Below are 26,052 nucleotides of genomic sequence, written 5' to 3'. Positions count from 1 at the left end.
TAGTCTGCAAACCAAGAAGAGGGTTCCCACCATGAACTGAGTTATCTGGCACCTTGACCTTGGTCTTCCTAGCCTACAGAACTATAGGAAATAAAGGTCTGTTGTTTAAGCCACCCAGCCTTTGATATTTTGTAATAGCAACCCAGACTACTAACACAGCCTTTGTAGAAGATTTCTACTTAGGATATAGCATCTCATGGGTAGGGTCATGTCTTTATCCATAACATATTTTAGCCCAAATGTTAAATCTATGAATGTGTTGGTCAGGTCATGGCCATGAGGGACTTACATGTTTATGTCACATTATCTGGTGGAAATCTTAGAATGTTTATTTTCACCCAGATGTTTGGGGCCCTGGTAGCCTGGAAGCACTAGATCTGTGAACTTTACATCAAGTTCCATTTCCTTACTGATTGTACTCCCAGTTTCTAGCCCCTGCAACAAAGGGTGGCTTCAGGGTCTCAAAGGAGTATAAACTATTATGAGCATGTGGTCCATCAGCAGGATCTCTGTGCTTTTCCTTTATTCTCAGCAGAGCCTCTTCAGGGGCTCATGTATAGGCTTCAGAAGTGTTCATGAATTCCTGAAATGGTGGGCTTGTGTGCATTTTCCTGGGAAGAGAGTCTGAAATTTCTCACTAGATCTTTGCAAGGGCCTATGTGTCCTCAAAAGTTAAAAACTACTTGTATAGACTCCCTTGAAGGATCCTTCTGGTGAATTACTTAAACATCTGAAGTACAAGAAGGAAAAGAGAGGAGTGGGAATGTTGCTAGGGTCGAAGTTATCATTCTCCACCCCCACCTTCTAGTAAACAGGCCATGAGCCCTCCCGGGCCTTGCTTTCCTTTCTGATGACTCTAGTTGTTGGGTTAGATGGCCTCAGATTTACTGCATTGTGTGCTTGAATGGTTTGTCTCAGAGATAACTGGCAAACATGGTCTTTCTGTTCTTTTAAAAAAAGAAGGTGCTTTCTTACCCCCCCCCAAAATTATGTGTCTCCTCCCTACTTCTCTTTGAACCACTCATATGTGTGACTTATAAATAATCCAAAATTTATAAAGAACTAATCAAAGTCAACACCCAAAAACAAATAATCCAGTGAAGAAATGAGCAGGAGTCACGAACAGACACTTTTCCGAAAAAGACCTCCATATGGCTAACACACATGAAAAGATACTCACCATCACTCATCATCAGGGAAATACAAATCAAAACCACAACCAGATACCACCTTACACCTGTCAGAATGGCTAACATTAACAACAGATGTTGGTGAGGATGCAGAGAAAGGGGAATGCTTTTGCCCTGCTGGTGGGAATGCAAACTGGTGCAGCCACTCTGGAAAACAATATGGAGGTTCCTCAGAAAATTAAAAGTAGAACTACCCCCACGACCCTGCAATTGCACTACTACATATTTATCCAAAGGATACAAAAATGCTGATTCGAAGGGGCATATGCATCCCAATGTTTATAGCAGCAGCATCGACAGTAGTCAAAGTATGGAAAGAGCCCAAATGTCCATTGATTGATGAATGGATAAAGAAGATGTGTACACACACACACACACACACACACACTGGAATATTACTCAGTGATCAAAAAGAATGAAATCTTGCCATTTGCAACAACATGGATGGAACTAGAGTGTATTATGCTAAGTGAAATAAGTCAGACAAAGAAAGATATCATAGGGCTTCACTCATATGTGGAATTCAAGAAACAAAACAGATGAATATAGGGGAAGGGAAGGAAAAATAAGATAAAAACAGGGAGGCAAACCGTAAGAGACTCTTAAATACAGAGAACAAACTGAAGGTTGCTGGAGGGGAGGTGCATGGGGGATGGGCTAAATGGATGATAGGCATTAAGGAGAGTGCTTTTTGGGATGAGCACTGGGTTTTATATGTAAGTGATGAATCACTAAAACCTCCTGAAACCATTACTAAACTATATGTTAACTAACTTGCATTTAAATTTTAAAAAAGAACCTCAATTATAATTGGATTACTAACAAAAGAGAAAATAAAATAATCTGATGACTGTTTAGAACCAGGTACAGGAAGCACTGTGATATACTTCATGATTTTTTCGAGGGGACAGAGGGAGAGATAATTGTATTGGCTTGTCTGCAGAGGGACATGTGCACTATTAAGTCATTTGAAATGGAGACATCTATTTACTCGAGGGAAAGTTTGTTACTATATTGTACGTACCATCAGAAATATGTGAAAAGAGACTAAACATTTGGAAAGATTGATACTTGATTTTCTTTTGGGTGGTTAGCAATTTACTGCTAATGCCTGAAACAGAGCAAAAACCATGGAGGAAAGTCGATTGGCTCAAGCCCCAAAGTATTGAAGTCTGCTCCTCTTAATTCTGTCCAGGGCCAGTCTCTGAATGATTATATTAAGGAGTTGAGCAGAGTTATCACAGAGCTACAAAATATCACCCTTGGGGTCTCACTGGAGATTGATAGGGACTCTGGAGAGTTGACAATGGTGATCAAAAGGTCTATATATTTAAAATGCACAAAGGATGAGCTCAGAAATTATCTGCCTGCCAACTTTACTTCTCTACCTGGAACAAATTATCAAAAAATCAATTTGCAAACACCTTTGAGATAACAAGGCCTTGAGTAATAACCTTCATGGCTTTGTAAAGAAAAGCATCTAGCTTGACTAATCTGCTTAATTTCCTTCTCTGACCAAATGGCAGGCTATAATAGAGGCAATCTGAAGTTGTCCCTTAAGATTTGCTTCAAATCACACTGAGAAAATATTGTCCACCTCTGTTTCATAGCAATTATTCTGTCTCTGGAGAATCTTTATGGATAGGTAATTAATTAGAAAGCAAACATTGAATGAGTCTGATGTATCCTGAAGCTCTCACCTGAGTTCCAAATGGAAACCTCTACCTGCCTTACCCACCTGAATAGCCCAGAGGCCCTCCAAAAGTTCTTGATAACATCTGTGTTATACTCTACTCCCAGATGCTCCCCCCTCCCCAACGACCCTCCGCTTCCTAATTCTACTCCAAGAATCGTTAACTTGTTCGTATTCATTGACAGATCCCATTTCTGGCAGTTGGTTCCAAGAAAATATGAGACAAGAAAAACTGGAGTCATTTGCACAAAGATGTTCATTACAGCATTATTTACTATAGCAAAACTTGGCACAACTCATCTGCCTAAGAAATGGAAATTAGTGTGATTACCTGGTAGATTGCTTTGTAGCTATTAAAGACAGTGATGGCAAGATCCATGTTGTAAACAAAGTCTTTAGAGTGTAAGAAGTGAGGGAAGAAGAACATTGGGTCTTTGTGTTACTGTAGCCGTATGAATGAAAAAGGCTTAAAAATATGAATAGAAATTGTAATGGAACATAGAGAAATAAAAATGGCTATTATATTGAGTGGTAGGTAAGGGGACTTATTTTCTATTTATTGTTATTTTCTCTACTGTTTTGCCACTGCAGTTTTTTGCTACAAATAAACATAACAAACATAACCACTTTGAGTTTTAGCAAATGGATATCTAGAGGCAACTTTCCAAAGAAATAGCTGGTCTGGGAAGGCATAAAGATGTGGGTTCCCTCCTACCTTACCTGCTTCATGATCTTGGTTAGGTGACCCAGTCACTTGGATTTTTGTTTATTTCTAATCCATTAAAATGGAGGTGATAATGTCCCAAGATTTGCCCAAAGTAGTTCATATGTGATTTCTTGGTAAATAAGAAATACAAAGTTAATGTTAATTTCTACAGCTATGCCAATGGGCTAAGAATTGCTAGAAAGGCCTTTCTTAAGTGCTTGTTGAAATTCTAGTTTATTTAACTGAAGAAATAGAACTTAGTGGAAGAGGAACAACTCATACCAGATGCAAGATGATTCTGCCTTGACTTTTCCCTTGACCCTTGATTCCTACAGCAGGCACCATGCCAGTGACATTCTCCTTGCTGGAGGGAGCCCGCTGGAGTTGAAAAGAAGCGGAGTTTTTCCTTTGCCATAATCCTTTTGCTACTTCAGCTCATAGCACTATTTGGGGGGAACTTCCACTGGCAATCCATGTGTTGCTATGAAAGAAATAGTTATAAACCTCAGACTCCCCTGGGTTTTGAACCAAATTCCACTTCAGTAAAGGCAAGTTCTCATTTGAGGACAGAAAGCAGAATATTAACCCAGGCAGCTTTGCTGTGTTCTAGAAAAATCAGTTACTCATAATTACCTTCTTTATTTAAATGAAGGAGATAATAGTCGTGTGGTAGAAGAAATACCAATTCGGGTATTTACATGCAAAATCGTAGAAATCAAGGTAGGATGTGAATGGAGTCATGAAAAGGATACAGGCTACTCTCTGTGGCTGGCGCTCTCTGGAATTCTGTTCTTGTCCTTATATGCTTGGATTCTTTTCTATAAACCACTTGGGTCTGACATCTTATGCTGACTGCTTGTCTTTCAGAGCCTCCCACACCCATCGCCCCCCCAGAGCTGCTGGCCGTAGGGGCCACCTACCTGTGGATCAAGCCAAATGCCAACTCTATCATCGGGGATGGCCCCATCATCCTGAAGGAAGTGGAGTACCGCACCACCACGGGCACCTGGGCTGAGACCCACATAGTTGACTCTCCCAACTATAAGCTGTGGCATCTGGACCCTGACGTGGAGTATGAGATCCGAGTGCTGCTCACACGACCGGGGGAGGGAGGCACAGGGCCGCCAGGGCCCCCGCTCACCACTAGAACCAAGTGTGCAGGTAAGAGCTTCCTTCTTGACTCTGTTTTGAGAGGTGGGGCAGTGGCCCTGAGCGATCCTCCTCTTGGTGCTCTGTGACAGTCATTCCTAGACGTCTTTGATGAGTGAGTGTGCTTCCTGTTGGGGAAGGCAGCAGTCAGGGCTTTGGTCTTGTCTTAGAGGCCCTCCTTCTCTTGGTGACAACTGTGAAGACTACCTGGCTCTGACTAATTCGTAGAGCCGCCTGACTCCAGCCGTGTCATGGAGAGTTCCTGGTTCTGACAGTGTTTCTGATGGGACACTCGTTCTGTGCCTCTAGGGATTCCTGGTGCCCCTGTATGTCCGAGGCTTCCTAGTCCTGGAGGTGTCTCTGAGGGCTCCTGGTCCTGTTTCCCTGAGGGCTCCTGGCTCTCACTCTGTGCCTTGTAATGTCCTCGTTTGGACTACATCTCAGGTGCTTGTGATATTAACTTTGCCCCTAAGGATTCCTTGCCTGGACCTGTGACCCTAATGAGATCTTAGTTTTGACAGTTTGCCGGAGGGTTCTTGGTTCTATTTCTGTCTCTGAAAAGTTCCTGGTGCCAACTTTATCTTCAGTACCTCCTGGTCCTGAAAGTGCCTCTCAGTGGATTCTGGAACTGCTTTAATCCCTTAGAGCTTTCTGGCTCTGTATCCCTCAGGGCCTCCTGGTTCCAACCTAAGATTCTGGGTTGGGACTGTCCCTTCATGGGTCCTCTGGATTCTGTATCCCTCCAAGCTCTTGGCTCAGTGTACCCGGGGGCAGGGGGGTGGTTGTGACTCCCCCAGTTTCTCTGAAGTTTTTAGTTGCTGTTTAAGAGTTTGGTGGCTGGGACTGTGTCTGAGAGGGTACTTTTGAACCAACTATATGCTGTCCCTGGGAACTCCAGGCTTCTGTGGTATTTCTGATAAGGGGCATTGGCTAGGATTATATCTCTCATTGTATCCCTGAGCTGTTTCAGCTCTGAGTGTAACTCAAGAAGTTAAAAGAACTCAGTGTGGTTTTTTCCCCCTTCAAGTCACATTATTTATATTATCTCATTTTTTCCCTTTAAGTAACCATTTGATGTAAGTACTTTTATGCACATATACATGAAGCGATAGAGACTCCATATTTTAAAACCTTTTATCCAGAGTCATAGAGTCAACCAGTGGCACAGTCAGGATTTGAACTCAGGTTTTTCTGACTCGAATGCCATTGATCATTGGTCACCCCATGATGAAAACATAGAGAATACAGTGCTGCGGTTCTTCCACCGGGGACCAGGGAAGCAGCAGCGTGAGCCATTGGATTCCAAGAGAAAAAGAGTCATTGGCAGGTTCCAGGTGGGGAGAGAAGGACCCATCCGCACAGCGATGCCCATGGAACAAAAAAGCAAAGCAAACTACAATCAGTTCTATAATGCGACATATGTGTCCCTAAAAATCACTACAGTATGGAAAGTTATGCAATAAAAACCATCAGGGTTATAGGGGATTAGGATACTTCACTCATTCCTCATCACTGACACTTTAACAAAAGGGAGGAAAATAGTAAAACTGGTGGCACAGTTCATACCTGTCAGTGGCTTAGGAGATGCATAAACGCTGCAGTACACATGGTGTGTTTCCTTGCAAAGACCCCAGGTTTGCTTTTGAAGAGGGTGTCAGAAAGGTTGCAGCCTGTGAGCTGCGACAGTGGTGAAGAGGGCTTTCTGAACGTGATGGAAAGTCGTGACACCAGCTGTGGATGCCTGGGGCTCAGAGCACATGCTGTGAACAGAAGTAGCAGGTCGATGTTTGAGGGGGGGTATGTTCTTTGTACCCCTGCATGGCTCAGTGGAGCTGGGTGCAGTTTTCTTCTTCTGTAATGTTTCCACATGCAAAATCACACATAGCAAATGTGACATTCGTGCTACGCTCAGATTGTCCCCTAATATGTCAATCATGTTGGAACACATTTGAGGTGTAGCAGAACTGACTGTAATCATTCTTAAGTACCTCAGTAGTGCATCTGGATGGCATATAAGCTCAGGTTAGTGAGGATGCCCATTGCTTGGCAATACTCCTTTGCATGTTGTTGAACCATTATGGTAAATGGAAATGCCATTTTCTTGATTATTTTCAAAAACAGCCCTTTCGTAAAATTCCTTATTGAAATCTGATTATGAAGCCTACTACTTTAAAAGGACATAAGATTATGTTATTAAACCAGGTAATACCATATCTCAGCTTTGCAATTCAATATTCTTCCATAAAAGTAATTGATTTGATCCTACCAATGAGACTTTTCTTTTTCCACAGGGTAAATCTAAGAGTTTCTAGGGTTTTTGATCTTTATAAATGATACTCAAAGTCCTTTAGCAGCCCCCATGGACGTATTTGCTGATGATCATATAATACATTTTGAAATTCAATCGGAAGATGATCATCTCAATAAAAATTTACAATCTATTGCAAACTGTTGCCACGACTGCATAATGGATTTTACATGTTGAAAACACAATTGTCTGACTATCACTGTAAAAATTATGAGTTGAAATGCTGTTTGTGGTTTTATTTTTCAAAAAATGCTGGTGTTTAAGTAAGTTACAGCTAGAATCTTGAATAACCCACATTTTACAAAATTTGTCATCAAGAACATAATCTTCTTTCCCACGTTGCCACTGATGGTAGAATATTCTTTGCCTCATAATTAACTTTTAAGAGGATTCCAGGGCTGGTATCCATTTGTGGATGCTGTTTATTGGGGTTGGTAATGTGGGTCTCCCCCCCTTCCTTTTTCTATTATTAATCACACTGGAAATGTACTCATTATTTTTCAAAACAGAAAATGAAAGAATGTGGAGTGAGGAAGGTATAATTTCTGCCCAGAGGAATTTACAGACTCTGTTAAGATTCCAGGAAAACAGCAAAAAGGGTAAAACATAAACATAAAGTTGAATGTTGAAATAGCTTACTTCACGGAGAAAAACCAGATTGGTGGGGAAAGGCAGTGCTTTTAAAATGGTCTGGAGCACTAGTTCACAGAATATAGTCCGTGGACCAGCAGCATCAGCCTCACTTGGGAACTTGTTAGAAATGCAAATTCTCAGGCCTCAACCCTGACCTAATGATTCAGAAATTCTGGGAGTGGAGCCCAGAAACCTATGCTTTCAGGAGCCCTCTGGGCAATGCTGAGGCATACCCTCATTGAGGAATCACTGATAAGCTGTGCCACACCAAGATGCCCCTTTGGTGGTGTGGCCATTTTCTTGCTTGATCCTTGAGGCAGCTCTGAGAGTAGATGGGAGGAAAGCTAAGGCACAGAATCATCAGCCCAAGATCGCAAACCAGTTCAGTGCTTACAGCTAAGTCTCTTGGATCAAGGAACTCCCCATCACATGGTTTGATGGAGTTTCATCTCTAGGTGTCCTCTTGAGGGTGGACTTGGGTGGTAGGGAGACTGGCAACTATGGAGAACAGCTTTATGGTCTAGTCCACTGTGGCTGTAGACCTTTCCTCAAACATCTACTGAGCCCCTTCCCTGTGCCAAACTCGGTTCTAGGCATTGGTGGCAGAGGCTTAAAGCAGGAGCTTAGGCTACAAACATGAGTGTAGCTCAGGAAGGCACCTGGGAGGCAGTTCAGCAAGGGTAAGTGTGGATGTATGCAGGTTCTGCTAGGTCTGACAGGCCACTAGCCAGATATATCCTTGGTGAATCAGAAGCGGGGTCTCACCTTTATGGGTGGACATTTTCAAGAGTTTGGCTACAGAGCACCATCCTAGCCCATTAATCTTGAGTTCAGAGTGAGACTCTTAGCCAGTGATGCCAGAACCTGGACAGACTATCAGACAGGGAATGTAGGGGTGAGAGAAGAGGGCCAAAGACGATACGCCATGGCTTCTGGTTTGGATGGCTGGGAGGTGAGTGGTGGGACTGTTATGTGAGATGCAAGACAAAATAGATGGGTTAAAGACAAGAGAATGAGTTGAGGTTTGAATATGTTGTGTTTGAGATAAAGATGCATAGCAGGTGATGGCATATGGAAGCCTGGAGCCCAGGAGAGACCAGCAGGTACCTCTTCATCTTCCCTGAGAACTACCTGATTACACCTGCATTTTAGAATCAAAGGGGCTCCTTAGTACTAGTGAAAGCAGTCTAATTTTCTTTCTTCATGCTATTCCCTTGAGATGCCCCATTCATATTTTTTTCATTCATCGTTTTGTTCTTTTGCTCTCTTTAATCATCTGCTATCCTTTCTAAGATACGGGTGTGGGGTGCATATGTGATAATTTACATCAGAGTGCTTTGAAAAGCTCCAAATACTCTTTAGACGCCTGTAATAAAATGAATTATTATTTGTTGCTGTTGTGATTTTGAATTCTTAGAGCAGGAAGTCTTACATGTCTGTTTCTCTGGACTGACTGGCATATGGAAGAGTGTACCATATTCTTCTGTTGTTCATCATCTCACAGGAAATCCTATTTAAGAACATGATGATCATAATCTAGATTCTCAAGGGTTTTCTTGTCTAGAACAGTGGGTGGTTTTTTTCTGGCACACCCCCAACAGCAGACTTCCAGAGATATTAGTTGGGTCCTTAGGAGGCTTGTCTGGTACCTGCCCAGCCTCACCTTGAATGCTATCTCTGATGGGAAGATCATGCTCTCCCATAGCAGACCTTCTAACTGCTGAGGATCCTGGGTGGTTACTATTATTGTCTACCTAATATTAGTCTGGTTATCTTAAAACTCTGGATACTATGTAGAAACAGAGTTATCATATAGGTTTCAAAAAGCATGATAGCATCAACTATCTGGATTCTACAAGGAGAAACTAGGTCAGCAGCATTGAGAATGGGGACCAAGGTCAGCAACTGGGGAAAGCCAATGAGATGATGAGAGTTGTGGACACCACACTGGTCCAATTCATGTTTTATGCAAATACCACTTTTTTTTTTTAATGTTTTTATTTATTTCTGAGAGAGAGACTGAAAGAGAGAGAGACAGACAGACAGTGTGAGCAGGGGAGGGTCAGAGAGAGAGGGAGATACAGAATCTGGAGGGTCAGAGAGAGAGGGAGATACAGAATCTGAAGCAGGCTCCAGGCTCTGAGCTAGCTGTCAGCACAGAGACCAATGTAGGGTTCGAACCCACAAACTGTGAGATCATGACCTGAGCCTAAGGTGGACACTTAACCGACTGAGCCACCCAGGTGCCCCTGCAGGTACCACTTTTAATGGCCCATGCATCTGCATGTTGATGCCTTCAAAGTATCACCCAGCATTACCCAGAAAGTATGTTGATGCCTTCAAAGTATCACCCAGAAAAGAAATTCTCCCTCACTCTCACCGAGATCTGCCTCCATGCCACTCCCACTTGTATATGGATCTGGTTTTGCTCTCAGGAGACCTGTTCCTCCTTATCTCAGAAACAGGTCTTCAGCAACCCAAAGGTATCTCTCTCATGCTCTGGAAATCTCCAGCCCTTATTCCCAGATGTCCTGCTTGAGCCAGACTCTGAGCAGTAACCATCACTTCACAGATGTGGAATCACAAATCCACCATCTCACATGCCAAGTGATCAGAGGTCCCCTGTGATTGCTTACTCCCTGTAAGTTAAAGGCCCCATTGCCTGGGTACCCACTTCATTGTGGTATTGCCGAGTTCAGGTTTTTCAAGTGAAAAGTGACTTTGTACAGCCAGAAATGTGCCATACACTGCCGCTTTGGGGGGCTCACTTCATATTCCCTCCACCTGAGGTTTAATTGCACATTATATTTTATTTACATATTTATGGATTCCTACTTGAAGTGATAGGTGTCTGTCTCTTTTCTCTAAGGGAATGAAAAGGAGAAATTCAAATTGGTGGGCTCAATGAAGTGAGAGTAGTCATTAAAATTTAGTGAGAAGAATAGGGGCTTTAGAGCCAAAAAGAATCTGGTTTTTATTTCAAGCTGGCATCGCTATCTGGATGATGGTGCACCTGTCTGTGTCTCTGTTTCTTTTCTTTCATTTACAGGAGATTATGATGCACTGTTTTGTTGTGAAGCCTCAGTGAGATAAGTTATAAGCCTAGCAGAGAACTCAAAACATAGAAGCCCCTTAATGAACATTATTTGGGGGAAAAAAAATCTCAGGTTTCAGAAGAGGGTGTCAGAATCTGAACTGATCCCTTTCATTCTGGTATGATGGACCCTGTTGTAAAAGGGCTTCTCTCGTACCATTGTCTTTACTTACTCAGACAGTGGTGGATTAGTGCCAAAGCCCTAGGCTCCTGGGAAGATGGGGAAGAATGGCTTTGCAGGTGTCCTGGAGTCATTGATGCATGGCTGCAGTGGTGCCTGATGATGAGGTCGGGGGCAGGGATAGGAGTTGTTCTTTTTCTGATTTTGTCTCAGTCCCAAGTAAGATGGAGAAGCATGTTACCCAGACCTGTCTCTTTCGTGGGAAGCCAAGGCTTATGAGCATGAGGATTTGCAAATCCTCATGGGAACAGAGGTGAGTCCTGCCTCACTTCACTGAGCATCCTCAGGTGGGCTCTGCTTTCGGTCCTGCATCCAGTTCTAGGGCAGAATGGAGGGGTAGGAAGAGAGAAAGAGAAACTGGGAGTCTAGAAAACAGAACAAAGCCATGTAACTACCCTTCTAAGGCTTTTAAACAATTTTTTAAGTTTATTTATTTATTTATTTATTTTGAAAGAGACAGAGACAGCATGAGTCAGGGAGGGGCAGAGAGGGAATCCCAGGCAGGCTCTGTGCTACCAGCTCTTAGCCTGACAAGGGCTTGAACTCACAAAACCATGAGATCATGCCCTGAACCAAAACCAAGAGTTGGACGCTTATTTGACTGAGCCACCCAGGCACTCCAGGCCTTTAAATTTTTTTTTCTATAAGCCTCAGCTTCAATGGGGGTAGCATAACCTGGTCTGAGATTAGAGTAGAAGGGCTCTAGATTAGAGGCAAATGGAACTTCCTTCTGAGCCGGATGTGAGCACAGACTTCTAACTGCGATCTCTGTCCTGCCATAATCCTGGTGAGATTACCCATGAGTCTGGGGGAAGCCCAGCAAGATCAGACAATAGCAGGCAGATCACCATCCCACCTAGAATTGAAGCAGAATCTGAAGACCATTGGAGAAACCTCCAGCACTGTGATGAACTAGGGAAGTAGAGTCCTCCATGTATGCCACACCATGCTCAAAGGGACATGATTTGCCAGAGTCGTGAAGGTGAGCCCAGACTGAAGGCCACCACAGAAGATGGATTATGACAACTGCTTGTGCAAAATTATTTGGAGAAGGGGTACCCATTGCTCTTCCACGTCCCTTTCCTTTGCCACTTGCTCAGGTGCTTCTGTGCCTCCTTCCTCCACTGGAGCCTAGGACCCTGTAGGAAAGAGGAGGGATTGAAGAGGGAAAAGCCTGCTCTCACCATACCTGGTTCAGGAGCCACTGCATGAGCCAAGTGGTGTCTGCACGTGAGCAGGCGTCTGTTGGGACGTGACATGTCCCTCTCCTCTTCTTGCAGACCCTCTCCCCTCCTTCTCTCTGCCTACACAACGTCTACAGGTGGCTACTGTGGAACCCCTCACTTGGCTTTGGGAAGATGAGGAAGAAAGCTAAAGCCTTCTTCCCCACACCTATTCACAGGTTCCGGGACTCTCTCCTCCCGATCCAGCCAGCCTCCGTGTTGTGTGGGCTGAGCGTGCTGGTGGAGGGAGGAGGGAGGATCCAATTGGGCTCCTCTTCCAGTCCCTGAGGAAGACACCTGGAAGTGCCTCTGGGTCTCTGTAGGAGGCAGCCATGCTTAACTCCTTACTCTTCTTGGTTCTGTAGCCTTGGGTAAAATTCCAAACAAGAAAAACCCTATAAAGCATCCTGTTAATGTTTAGATTTTTCTGTTCCCCCATGATCCCTAGAGAGCCAGGGCCCAGAAGTGAAGTACAATAAGTCAACAGACATTCCCAGGGAAATAAATACTCCCTGATTTCTCCTTACCTTGAAAGTTGAGATGAGAAGAAAAAGTGGGCCACAGAGAGGTGGTGTTAATGATAATTAAATCTGATATGTTTTTTTGTTTATCAGAGTTTCTGGATTTAAAAAAGTAACTCCCAAATATATTAAAATTGGAGGTCACTCATTCCTATACCTGGGAAGATCTTGAGATAACAATACCAAGAAATGTGTTTCCTTTGTTTCATAGTAATGAAAACGACAGCTACCCAGTTTGTGTATATATAATATATAAGGCCCATAACATTGAGCCTGTTTTGAGGATTTTACTTATAATTCTTGTGGCAGCCTAGTGGAGGGGCTATAATTTCCTCCACCATCTGGAAGGTAAGCGACTTACCCAAGGCCCTATACCTGACCAGGTGGCCTGTCTGGGAACCAAGTGTATACATAACTATGAGGCTTTGTGACCCCCAGCGTCCAGCATCGCTGTGAAAGCATAAGGCACCGTGACCAAGTTGGGTTTATTCCAGAAGGACACTGATGAAAAGAGTTAAATGCTGGAAAAGCTGTTGGTATAATGCCTCATATCAATAGGTCAAAGGATAAACACCATATGATCTCCAGAGAGACTGAAACATAATTTGAAAGAAATTAGCCTTCCTTACTGATCAGAATTCTTAGTAAGCTGGGAATGGAAAGGCACTTTTTTGAAATTATTATTTCTAGGGGCAAATATTCTCATAGCTTCAAAGCCCAAGAGAATAAACTCAACCAAAAAAAAAGAAGTATTAGGATTATTAAGAGATTTCAGTATTATGGTCAGACACAAAGCAAATAAACAAAAATCAATCGCCATATGCCAGTAATAACCACATTAAAATATAATAAAATGTATCCTGTTCTCAAATCTAATTAAAATATAAATACTTAGGAGGAAACCGAGAAATGTGCAGAAACTATGTATGAAAACATATGCACCTGCAAAACTTCTGAGGAAGATGAAACAAGACTTGAATAAATGGAGAGATACATCATGTAGTTGGATTAGCAAATTTAATATTGTGGGGATATCAGTTCTCCCCAAATTAATTTATGGGTTTAATGCAATTACAATCAAAACCCTAATGGGAGTCTTTTTGGAACTTGACAAAGTGATTTCAGAATGGATCTGAAATAATACAGAGGAGAAAGTGATGGAGAACAGTTTAAAAAAACGGTGTGGGGGGACATTTCATTGTGAAATATCAACATTTATTATAGCTATAATCAAAGCCCCCAAAATAATCCAGTGTATAGTGAAACCAGCTATTAAAATTTATATGAACAGAGAATTGCTTAACAAATAGTATATTTGTAATTGGTTAATAATTTGGAAAAAATGGAATGTGTTGCATGTATATTATGATATGCTAAATAAATCCTGGATCTATTAAGAACTTAAATTAAAATCAGAAAAAAGCAAGAACCAGAAGAAGATACTGTTCTTTTATTAGGAGGGACTTTCAGCTCATTAAAAGCAAATAAATAAACCACTGAGTCACAGTGTACCAATCTTCCTATGTAAACAGAAGAGGAGAAGAGCAGCTTGTCTACTGCATTAACAAAATTCAAAAAGCAAATAGGTACGCTGGATATGGGAAAATACAACAGAATTGAGAAGAAAGGGATAATATTCTTACATAAAAAGAGCTCTAACAAGTCAATAAAAATGTGATTATGCTGATAGAAAAAAAAGCTAAAAAATATTGACCTACGGTAATTGTCAAACAAAATATGAATGGTGAAGAACAAATTTAACATGTCCACTGTGACACTGTCACAGATAATCTAGTAAATGCATTTTTAACCTGTATGATTACTGAAACATATCTCTTTTTCACTGGTAAAAATCAGTGTTGGCAAGGAGCAGGAAAGCAGAATCTTACAGGCATTTCTGCAGGTGGGTCAAGTGGCATGGCGTATTTAGAAGACAATCCACTAATTTTTTTCCTAACAAAATAATCAGAGCTTCACAGAAGAAGTCGTATACATGGAGGTCATCACTGCATTATTTATAAGGGCAAAACTTGGAAATCCCTTAAAGGCCCCAGCAATAGGAGCATAGGTAAATAAATATTTGTGCGTGCACACGGTGGAATTCTATGCTGGTATTACGAACCATGGTTTTCATAGAATATCTAATGGCATGGATCCGTGTTCATGCTCTGATAAGTTAAAAGCAACAGCAAAAAATCAGCTTGCAAAGCTGTGTATGTAATTACTGCCCCAGTTTTTTGAAATATAAATATGTAGCCCATGTATCAGCTAGCGAGTTTATCAGTTAGAGCTGTAATGTATTGACCAGAATTCCCCATTCCAGATCCTGCCCCCCTACATTCCCAGGGGAGCACACGTGGCCCCCCCCGTTCACTGCCTGTCCTGAGTTCTAGAACATTGCTGTTTCTCCTGGCTGTCCCAACTGGACCAAATATGGAACTGGCCCCTCTCCACCACTCTCCCAAAGCTGCAGGAACACAGGGCTGTTTCCGGCAGCGGCAGAGCTACTCTCACTGGTGGGACGCAGGCAGGGGAGCGCATTGCTATGCCACCAGCTTGCAATCCTGCAGACTTAAAGGTCCTTACAGTTGGCAGGGATTTTTCACCTTTTTCTCTCCCTCCGGGATCACCCAGGTAATGCAAAGTCTTCTCCCTTCCAGAGCAGTTCCACTGTCCCCGGATTGATTCGAGCTTCAGCTCCAGGCCTTTCTTTGCACATCCGTTGCACTGAGGTGAACACTCAAAGGGAGTGTGGGGAGGATGGCTGATGCTGAGATCAAATCCTTTCTTTTAATGAGAAACAACCTTCCTTTAAGAAGAAGGTATTTTAATTTATCGGCACTCCTATGCATGCACAGACACACCATGTATGCAGTATATATTTATATGTATATACCATATATATATTCATACATGTATGATGTAAATATATACATTTAAAAAGATTGTGGGCCACTGTAAACATTTTCTCTTTGGTTTGCTATGTTGTATAAAATGTATACACCTGGAAAGTAGGTTTCCTCCTCAGAGTCAAATGTGGATGTGAAAGATTGTTATAAATTGTAAAGTACTCTATATAAATGTGAGAGGTTATTTTTATCATAGTGCATCATTGACATTCTCGGAAGGTACATGAACAGTTGCATGCTTCCTCAACCCTGGGATGCGAACACAGGCTTATGCTGAGTTCACATGGAGCCAGGGACAGTCAAAACAGGGGTTTACTTACGGCCCCATCTGAGTTAGAATTCAAGTTCTGTCATTAGGATGCTGGGTAGCATTGGGCAATTTGCTTAACTTTTCTGAATTATTTTCCCTGTTAAATGAGGATAATATTGCTTACCTCACTGAATAGAAATTAGGGTCGTTGGTATTAATGATGGCTAATAATGCACTGAATCTGCTTGCAACCCCACAGAGAAGGTAGGTACCATCATCACCGTCACTACCAAAGTATAGAGACTTTAAGTACTTAGTTACAAGTCACAACGATTGGGAACGGGCTAAGGTTAGAGGCTGTGGATTCTGACTCTAATTCCTGCTCTTACCCACCAGGCCATATAATTGTAAGTACTTGGTGCCACTGCCTAGAATGTAGTAGGTGCTTAGTAAATGTGAGCTTTTGGCAATGTAATACCTAGAGACTCTTTCTCTCTCCCTTTCCAGACCCTCCTAACCCGTAACCCCTAATACCTTCACTGCAGTGGGTTCAGTGGTTGAAGTTAGCCTCTTGCTGTGCTCCCAGAGGGATTGACTGTACACACATTGAGAGAGGGAAGCCAGTGTCAGTCATGTTTTCTGCATCACACTGGTTTGTCTTGGCTGGCAGTCATTCTGAAATGCTTAAGGAGAGCTGTAGCAGGAGCTGCGAACGGAAGCTGGCATGTCTGAGGACCCAGCAGGGAATGGTTGCCCATCCGCCATTGCTACATAGATTTCCCCTGTTGGCAATGTCTTGAATCACCAGAGGCATCTGCAACTCTTCCTATGAACCTTTTCCCAGCTGGGCCCAGGGCTACTGTGGGGGCTGCTGCTGTTCTTCCTTCATTGTCCTTGATCTTCATACTTGAAAGAAATGAAGTAGTACTGACACCAAAGCAAATTTTTGAAAATAGAACTCTATCTCATATTCCAATTAATATTTTTTTTGCTAGTGCCTATTCCCTTTCAATCACTGATCCCATTCTTACCATGTAATTATGCCCCATGTGCCATTTATAGCCCTCCCCTTTCACTCAGCACCATAAAGTTAATATTTTACCGGTTCTTAAGGAGTTTTCAATATTGTTTTAATGGCTCATCATGTCCCTTAGAGTCTAATTACCGTAGCTTGCTAAACGATGCCTGTATTGTTGGATATTTGGGTGTTTCCAAAGTATCATTCTCTTCCAGCCTGTAGTCTTCTGCTTGAATTATTTTCTCAGACTATATTGTAAGGATTGAGATATTAAAAGGTAGAGACATCCTTATGGCTTCTGCTACATTTCACAGATTGCTTTTAGTGAAATAACTGTGCTATTTCATAATGATATGAGCACTTTCAGTGTAACCTTGGCAGAATTGTGTTACCATGATTTTTTTTTTAATTTGCCAATTTCATAGGCATGAAGTGGTATTTCAAGTCTGTCTACGATCTCTGCTTCTGCATTCTCCTCAGCCTGTATCCTGTGTGCCAGCCACCACTCTGGGCTTTATTCTGTTCCTCAAAAGCACAGTGGCCAAGCTCTTTGCTGCCTCCAGCTCTTGTAAAAGCTTCTTCCTCTCCCTTGAACTCTCCCCCCACTGTTCCCTTCCCTAGCCAACCAACCATCCGCCTTTCCAGGTCCCTTTAAAGCTTCACAGAGAGACCTTGCTTGATGTCCTGATCTTAATTAAGCTCCTTCCTACTTTCCTTTCTAACCATTTTTTTTAATTAAAAATTTTTTTTAATATTTATTTTTGAGAGAGAGAGAGAGGGAGAGAGAGAGAGAGCAAGGAAGGGGCAGAGAGAGGTAGACACAGAATCCAAAGAAGGATCCAGGCTCTGCGCTGTCAGCACAGAGCCTGATATGGGGCTTGAACTCAGGAACTGTGAGATCATGACCTGAGCTGAAGTCAGACACTTAACTGACTGAGTCTCCCAGGTGCCGCCCTTTCTAGCCATCAATAACAGTGTTCACAGAACTTATCCCAATTTGTAATCATCTGATTATTTGTGTGTGTTTGTTAATTGAATGTCCTTTCCGTTAGACTATATGCTCCCTCAGGACAGTACCCTCTTCTTTTCTAGCCATTACTGCCTTGTACTGTGCCTGGCACATAGCAGGCACTCAGTAGGTGTTGAATACATATTGGGAAGATATACATGTACACTGTGGAAACTTTGGGAAGTCAGAAAAATACACAAAAATTTAAATGACGCAACCTGCCATCATCACTCAATAATAAAAAGCTGTTACAAGTTGGTGTTTTTAATTGTTTTGTGTTCTACATTTAACTCATTGATCAGTTTATTTTGGTCTCTGCTACATGGTAAGGTTTCGGCTTGGTTTACATCTGTGTGACCTTTTATTCCAACACCACTGGTAGAAAAAGCTTAGTCTCCCAAACAATGAGGGACTGGTCAGACCAGATGAGGAATTCTTTAGAGAGAGAGAAGGAAGGCATGCTGGGAACCTGACCCAAACACATTCCCAAAGATAGCCTATTAGAATGAGGGCCCTAATTTTGAAATCCCCTGACCCAACCTAGTAGCTGAGCAGACGGCCAGGCCACAGTAAGGGAAGCTCATTTTGGGAGGAAAGCTTCCTCCCTGCCCACTTGGCCAGCACCACCTGTGTTTGCAAATCCATTAGAGTGCTATCTTTCTAGAGCTTTTATAGCCTCTCTAGAGATCTTCACTGTGACTGAGACTAACCTGGACGATTGCCCCATTTTACACTGGAGGACACAGAGGCTCTCACAAGTTAGGTGACCTTCCCTAAATCTCAATTCTTGAGATGGCTGTGAAATAACATCTTCTGACCCCAAGCTCTCCAGACTCCTGCCCTCTGGCCACTACAGAAGATTTCTGAGTGTTGTGAATATTGGATTAACCACATGGCTTGGCAGAAAGGTGGAGAGGATGGGGCAGAGGAGGCAGGTTCTGATTAATTAAATGTTTATTTTTTTTATTTGAAGGTTAAGCAGCAAATCCATTTAAACTTGGTTCAGACTAGTTTATATGGGATGGTATATGAACTAAACACAATAAAATTGAGCCCAGAGGAATATTCCCAAGAAGAAAGAAGTCAATAATGTGACCCTTAATTGCCTTTTACAGTCAGTACATTGTCCTTGACTACTGTACCCACCCCAAAGCATTTGATCAAAGCCTTGCAGCATAGACCTTTAAAGGCCTCTCACAGACAATAAAGGGCTATATCCCCCTGTCCTGAGCTTTGCTAGACTGTAAAACCCCTGAGGACAGAACCTTAAGCATTTCACCCCAGGGTTTGGCTAGCATGTGCAGAAGTTTGAAGAATGGTTGGCTGTGCATGCTCAATTAGGTGTGGCTATCAAAGTAACGATGTTCTGTATTGTGGGGAACTTAAGGTTCAGAATAAATGGGCGTCAGGACACTTGTAATATGCCACAAAAAATTTTGCAAGCGCATGGCGCTTAATTCTGGCCACATATTTAGAGACACCAGATAAAAGATAATGATGTAGGAGAGTCCTGGCCCCATGGAGTGAGCTACAAAGCCTGTCATGTGAGCAGGCTGGAAATGCTGACCAAGATGTGCACTCACCAGTAAGGGAGGCTCTGATGCCTGCACTGCTAGCTCCTGCTGAACATGGTGAGAAAGTTAAGGCAGGAGTCACTTTTTGATGGCATTTTGCAGTGATAATGAAAGAGTGTTCATCATTTTTATTTTGGATAATACAGACAATTACTAAAAAAGAATAAACCCTGACACTCAGAGATTACCACTCCAAATTTGGGGATGATTTTTCCAAATAGGGTTGCTGTGTTTTCTTTTTTCTTTCTATTTGTTTATTATACTTTCTTAATGTTTATTTTTTAGGAAGAGAGAGACAGGGCTTGATCAGGGGAGGGCCAGAGAGAGAGGGAGGCACAGAATCTGAATCTCCTGGGTCTGAGGTGTCAGCACAGAGCCTGATGTGGGGCTTGAACCCATGAACCATGAGACTATGAAGTGAGCCGAGATCTGACACTTAGCCAACCTCTGAGCCACCCAGGCTCCTCTTGTATTTTTTTTTTTTTTAATGTACATCTCCTTGGACAAACTTGAACCAGTATGTACATATTTTCTCTGTAACCTGTTTCTTTATTTAACAATGTGTAATGAATATTTTCTCATGTACTTGCCTTTTTTTTTTAACTTGGGTTAGTATAAATATGTATTGAAGAGCTTCATGCATCAGGTATGGAACTGGTATTAAGATTATGGCATGATAAATAAAATAGACATGATCTTAGTTTTTATGGATTCTGAAGACTGTTGGGAGGGACTTGCATTTAATATGATCATTCCCAGACATGCGTGGAGTTGTGGAAAGATTTACATTCAGGACTGAGATCAAACAGGGCGATTCTCTGCCTTCTTGTTCCACACCTCTTCTGGTAAATAACCTTTTTTTGCAGTCTGTTTAGTACCCTGGTTTTCCCATTTTTCTTGGCGATTTTGCTGTTTAAAATGCCTCCTAAGCATTGTGTTAAAGTGCTGCCTGGTGATGCTAAGTGCAAGAAGACTGTGATGTGCCTTATGGAGAAAATACACAGTAGGTGAGCTTTGTTCAGGCATGAGTTCTAGTGCTGTTGGCTATGAGTTCAATGGTTATGAATTAACTATAGTTACATATATTTATCTATAGTTCATATATAGTTTAATTTTTATGTATAACAGTTACATATTGTAGCTTATAAAACATATAAATAAACAAACAAATAAAAGGGTTGTGTTGTCACTGGTTGACAAAAATGTTGTATAACAGGCTCCCAGGAACCTAACCACCTACTTTCCCTAGGAACAGTGGTGCAGTATCTGCTAATTCAATGCAACTTTGTAGAACTATTACAAATAATGAGAACCAGTTATACATATATACAGATCAGTAAGGTGGGAGGGTGGTTAGCAATGGGGATATGTATTTGGATTCTTTGGGTCTAGAAACTTAGACTTAAAACTGTTAAAAGATAATTTCAAGAAAAGATAAAATCATAATTCTCATAGATCTCTAAATATGAACCTGATTTTATTTTATTCATTTACAAGGAAATTGGTAAGGTGTCACAATCAGTACAGAGGCAAATCCAAAACTCAGAACATTTATAGATTAGGAATATTGACACGGATATGCAAATGGAGGCAAAATTGGCTTTCTCCCTCCCCTTTGGCAGGGGGGAGTTGTCCCTCCCTCCCACATAACCATTTGCATGTGTATAGACAGAAATTATTCTGCATTGTGGTCAGTTATCTACAATTTGCAGCGCTGTCAAATAGCTCCTTTAGAATCAAATCAGATAACAAGAAAGCCTGTGGCATAGACAATGCATAGTTTTCCATGGAGCACAGATTTTTTCCCCCACAAAGCTGTGGTGTAAGTGCGATCAACCTAGAGTGTGTGGGGACAACAGAAGCAAACCCTGAGGATGGCCACTGTGGTGAGGTGAGGTTGTAGAGGCAGCGGGCTAGCCGGGCAGAGTGTGAAGACAGCGTGGTGCTGTCCCTGAAGCAGCGAGCAAGACTGTGGTTGGGGGAAGTTGTCCACTGTCTGAGGGCCAGTAAGCCATACTCTGAAAGGGTCCCCTTGGATTTGGCAACCGATGGTCACTGACTTGACATGAGCAGCTATTGAGGGGTACAAAGAGGCAGAAGCCAGAGTGGCACAGGAGAGGTGAAACGGGGGTGACAAAGTAACTGTTGTTTTTGATTAATGTCTTAAGATGCTCTTATATGGATGCACCATTGATTGGATTTTATTTCTGGATATCCAGGACTTTTCTAATTTTTCTTTAAAAAATTTTAATGTTTGTTTATTTTTGAGTGAGTGAGAGAGACAAAGTGAGAACCGAGGGAGGCACAGAGGGAAAAGGAGGCACAGAATCTGAAGCAGGTTCTAGGCTCTGAGCTATCAGCACAAAGCCTGACACAGGGCTCAAACTCAGGAACTCTGAGGTCATGACTTGAGCCCAAGTCCAATGCAGAACCAACTGAGCCACCCAGGCGCCCCGGTCATTTCTAATTTTTTAAAAATTGTAATTAATATCTTTATAGACTGCCATTTGTGTACACACTTAATGTTTTTCCTAGAATATATAAATAAATAAACACCTGGAAGGGTTGTTGCTGAATCAGTGAGCATGAAAAAGACTTTGCAACAGTTCTTCAAAAATTGGGTCAGTTTACACACCGCCCTCAACAGCACAGGAACAGCTTTGTTTACTTGGACATGCTCATCTATATCTATTACAAGTCTTCATTCCCTCTTTATTCTTCTCCATTTCCCTGAGACAATAACTCTGCAAACAAGTGGTTTGGTGTTTGCAGCTGATAATCAATGGCTTTTATTTCTTATCATTACTCACAAGTCACAGCCCTCTGTTTGGAGCAGAATCAATTCTCTCCCTCGGCATTAACACATGTCAAATATTTGCACGTTCTTATCTTTCTTTAGGCTTGGCTTAGGCGGGCTCTGAATTTTTATCACCTGACATTTTCCCTTCCATAGCCATTCCTCCATTTTCCTTAGGGCATTCCTGTTTTAACCTCACCTTTTGATCCTCTTATGGCATGGTCATGCCTTCATACCCTAGAAAAATCCCATCTTACCTGGGCCAGTAGAGCGGATTTCCACCTTTACCTGCTGAAGCCTCCGTTGTTAACTCTGTTTTTCAAATAAAAACTCTATCCAGCTCATGAGGACCAGCTTATAGGATTGTATGTCTACTAATTATCATCCCTGATTTCTATATTTGGTGTTTCTTAGGGTTCAGATCTATACATCTAACTTCTCTTCCTGCCTGTCTTATGCCTACCTCAGTCCTACAGGTTGGACACCAAAAACAGCCTGTCTCTATTTGATAAACAAATGCCTGCCTACCCAGTTCTAATACCCAGAGTCTTCCTCTCCCCACTCTACTATCCCTTCGAATCAGCCATAAAACTGCATCTTCCCTGTTTATCCCTTAGAGCTGCTCCTTCTTGAACTTTACTCTCCCAACCACATATGTGACCTGAGAGTCTGTTCTGCCTTAGTTCATTCAAGTATCACATTGGGTTTTACCTATTGCCAATCTTTTTCTTACCGGGTTTTGAAATCTGGTAAGTATCTAAGGCAGATCCTCCCCTCCCCTCTCTTCCCCTCCCTTCCCCTTTCCTTCCCTCCCCTCTCCTCCTCTCCCCTTTCCTTATGTTGTATTTTTACATGTAATTTCATCTTGCAACTTCTATATCTTTCTGTTTGTAGTCCTTGTCAGTAGACCCTGTCAGGGTGGGAGAGGCATCTCCAGACCCCATTGCCACTAGGATGGCAATCCAGTGACACTGTTGGATCCATTGGATTATTATGCTGGAGTCATAGTCTCATGATGACTAAATGACTTTAAATGTATAGAGCATTAGTGCAGTAATATGTTGTCTATAAATCTTTCTTCAGTGCCAAGAATACTGATATTCTCGCCCTGATGTTAGTAGGCTTTTGGATGCAAAAGGGCATTGTGGGAAAAGTATGATTTTCCCACTTCAGACTCTGATCTCACTACCTAAACTAGCTGTGTGACCTTGGCAAGTTACTAAACACTCTGGATCTTCATTTCCTCATCTGTGAATTCATCTATAAATAATAGCCTTCTTCCTGGGCTGTGGTGAGGCTTGAAAGAGCAGATATGTGTAAAGAATCAGTCCAAGTCTCCAGAACATAGTAGGTATCTGAGAAAGGTGGTGGTTCTGGACAGTTGGTGTTGCCTGGGTATGTTGGACTGACAGCAGTATATAAAGGTGACACTCCGTTGTGTGCCCATACTTCATCTCCATAGAAACCCTTTGGTATGAATAGATTCATGCTTTCTGGAAATATATCCCAAAGGGGATCACATCTCTCCTGGACCTGTCTGCCAGCCTTCTCTTTCCTGCCCCTGCTTATAATCATACTTTCCTCTACCACATATCCTCTAAATGACAGCCAGGGTGGCTATTCCAGAGCACATCAGGCCCTCTATCTCCCCACCTGACGTCATTCTCATGACCCCATCCTACCCTTGGAGTGGCAGCCATAGCCTCCCTGCCATTCTAGACCCTTCACTAGCTTTCTCAACCTCCTCTGTCCTGCCTGTCCCCCGTCTAGGGTCTTTGTCTTTAGACACAGTGGCCAGGAGATTTCAGGGCTTATAGAAATGTTTGAACACATTGTAAAGCAATTTATTGACTCAAAAATATGTATGGCAATCTGGAAAAAAAGCTAACCAGCATTTAGTGATACATGTAAGAAATACATCTGCATGCTTATTTTATATATACTTATATATAACATAAATATTATAGTCAGATTTACTGTCCAAAAATGTAATAATGCTTAAGGATAAACTATAGATTAGCTTTTCTCACAAATCAAGAATTTCCAAAATAACAAAGTATTGGAGTATTGGGGAAACCATAGGTGATGATAAATTACTCAGTTACTGGGAGTCAACAATATGGAAAGCAAAGTTAGTTTTTAAGTATTTCAAGATAATTTTATGACAAAAATATTACTTTTAATGTTGGAGGTAGAATGTAGGTGCGTCTTAATATGACATGAGGGGACACTCTAAAACCAGACTGGCCTAAGAAAGCCACACACAGCCTTGAGATTCGCCTCACCGTTGACCTTGAGCTGCTCACTGCTTAGCTACCTTTGGTTCTGCCATGTGTTTGAAGCTGCTGATGATAGGCTCATCTACTTTTTCCCCACTGTGACTCATTCCTGTGATTTTTTTAAAAAATATTTTTTAATGTTTTATTTATTTCTGAGAGAAAGAAACAGCATGAGCAGGGGAGGGTCAGAGAGAGAGGGAGACACAGAATCTGAAACAGGCTCCAGGCTCTGAGCTGGCTCTCAGCACAGAGCCCAATGCAGGGCTCGAACTCACAAACCATGAGATCATGACCTGAGCCGAAGTCGGACGCTCAACCGACTGAGCCACCCAGGCACCCCTCATTCCTGTGATTTTTGATGTTTCCAGCAGGCTATAAGCCCTATCAGACTGAGGATGTTTTAGCCTTGATGCCCAGTGGGTCCCCAGCCCAGGGCGCAAGGCTTCATACTCTCAATGCTTATAGCATTGAGGGGAGCACTGGTTGGTCTTGGGGAGTTACCATGAAGTTACCACTAAGAACGGGAATGCTTTAGGTATTCGCCTCTTCTGGGGTACTCAAGACTATGCCCAAGTGTTGACAGACTCCTTCAGACCTGTTGTTTAAATTCTTCCATCACATATCCCTCATGTGAACAGGACACACTGCTCAGAAAATCTGTACTAAGTGAAGTGACGCAAAGACAGGTGAGGTGACCCACAGGCAGGGGATCACCCTTGGCAAGAGATCAAGCCCTTGACTTTGCTCATTGTCGGAGATTCCATGGGTACCAATGTCCTCTGTAGCCGCCATGGCAGAGGAGAAAGGTATATGATGGGCAGAACTGGCAATGTAGGTTTCTAGAGGTCCTAGTGTCATGAATGGAGAGGGAGACTGACATTCCAAGAGGAAAGCAGTAAATCAGCCTATTGGCAGTTGGGAGTGTGGCACAAATACGCCTGGGAGCCATGGTGGCCATCACCAAACACAGGCCAGGAATCACTGAGCACACGTGTTCTGTGCACTGCCCCTCAGCAGGCTTCTCAAGGGCAGGGGCCACAGTGTCTTTGATGCTCTGGTCCTTTTGAAGCTCTAGTGCCCAGCACGGTGCCCAGGGAGGAGCTGATGGATTAGCGAGGGGTGAAGTGGACGAACCATGCAAACAGCAGTGTGCCTTCAGAGCAGATAATTCCTCCTGAAGGAGTCTCTCCAGGTATCTTGATTTTATAATGGATGTTTCATGGGCCATTTTTGTCATTAGAGTAGAATAGAAACAGAATAGATGGCAGACATTTTACCTAATTCTCTAATTAAACATGAATAGCAGTGGGAGAGGCAGTATCATGCTGTTTTTAAAGATGAGGAAAAGCTCAGAAAAGGAAGTTGTTTGTCCACTCATGAGCTAACGAGTGGCAGACCCAAGCCCAGAAGCGTGGGTAAAACGTCTGGTCTGTCCTGTTCTGTAGTATCACCTTGCTCGAATATTGTCAGTAATATCCTGGAAAAGGAGATTACTCTTGGGAGCAGAGAAGCCTCACT

The 26,052-nt window shown here is 42.4% G+C and overlaps 1 protein-coding gene across 1 annotated transcript in view; it reads left to right on the top strand.

Moving 5' to 3' along the window:
- The window catches only part of PTPRT (protein tyrosine phosphatase receptor type T), an 803,437-nt gene that overhangs the window by 209,474 nt on the left and 567,911 nt on the right, over positions 1-26,052 (top strand). The window contains exon 10 of the mRNA XM_039227066.1: positions 4,457-4,750. Within this exon, the coding sequence (XP_039082997.1) occupies positions 4,457-4,750 (294 nt within the window). The remainder of the gene's footprint in view (positions 1-4,456; positions 4,751-26,052) is intronic.

The sequence above is a fragment of the Hyaena hyaena genome, unplaced genomic scaffold, assembly GCF_003009895.1.
Source record: "Hyaena hyaena isolate Hyena2069 unplaced genomic scaffold, ASM300989v1 scaffold_25, whole genome shotgun sequence".
In the NCBI taxonomy this organism is placed as follows: domain Eukaryota; kingdom Metazoa; phylum Chordata; class Mammalia; order Carnivora; family Hyaenidae; genus Hyaena; species Hyaena hyaena.
This window is presented reverse-complemented; position numbering and strand designations above follow the sequence as displayed.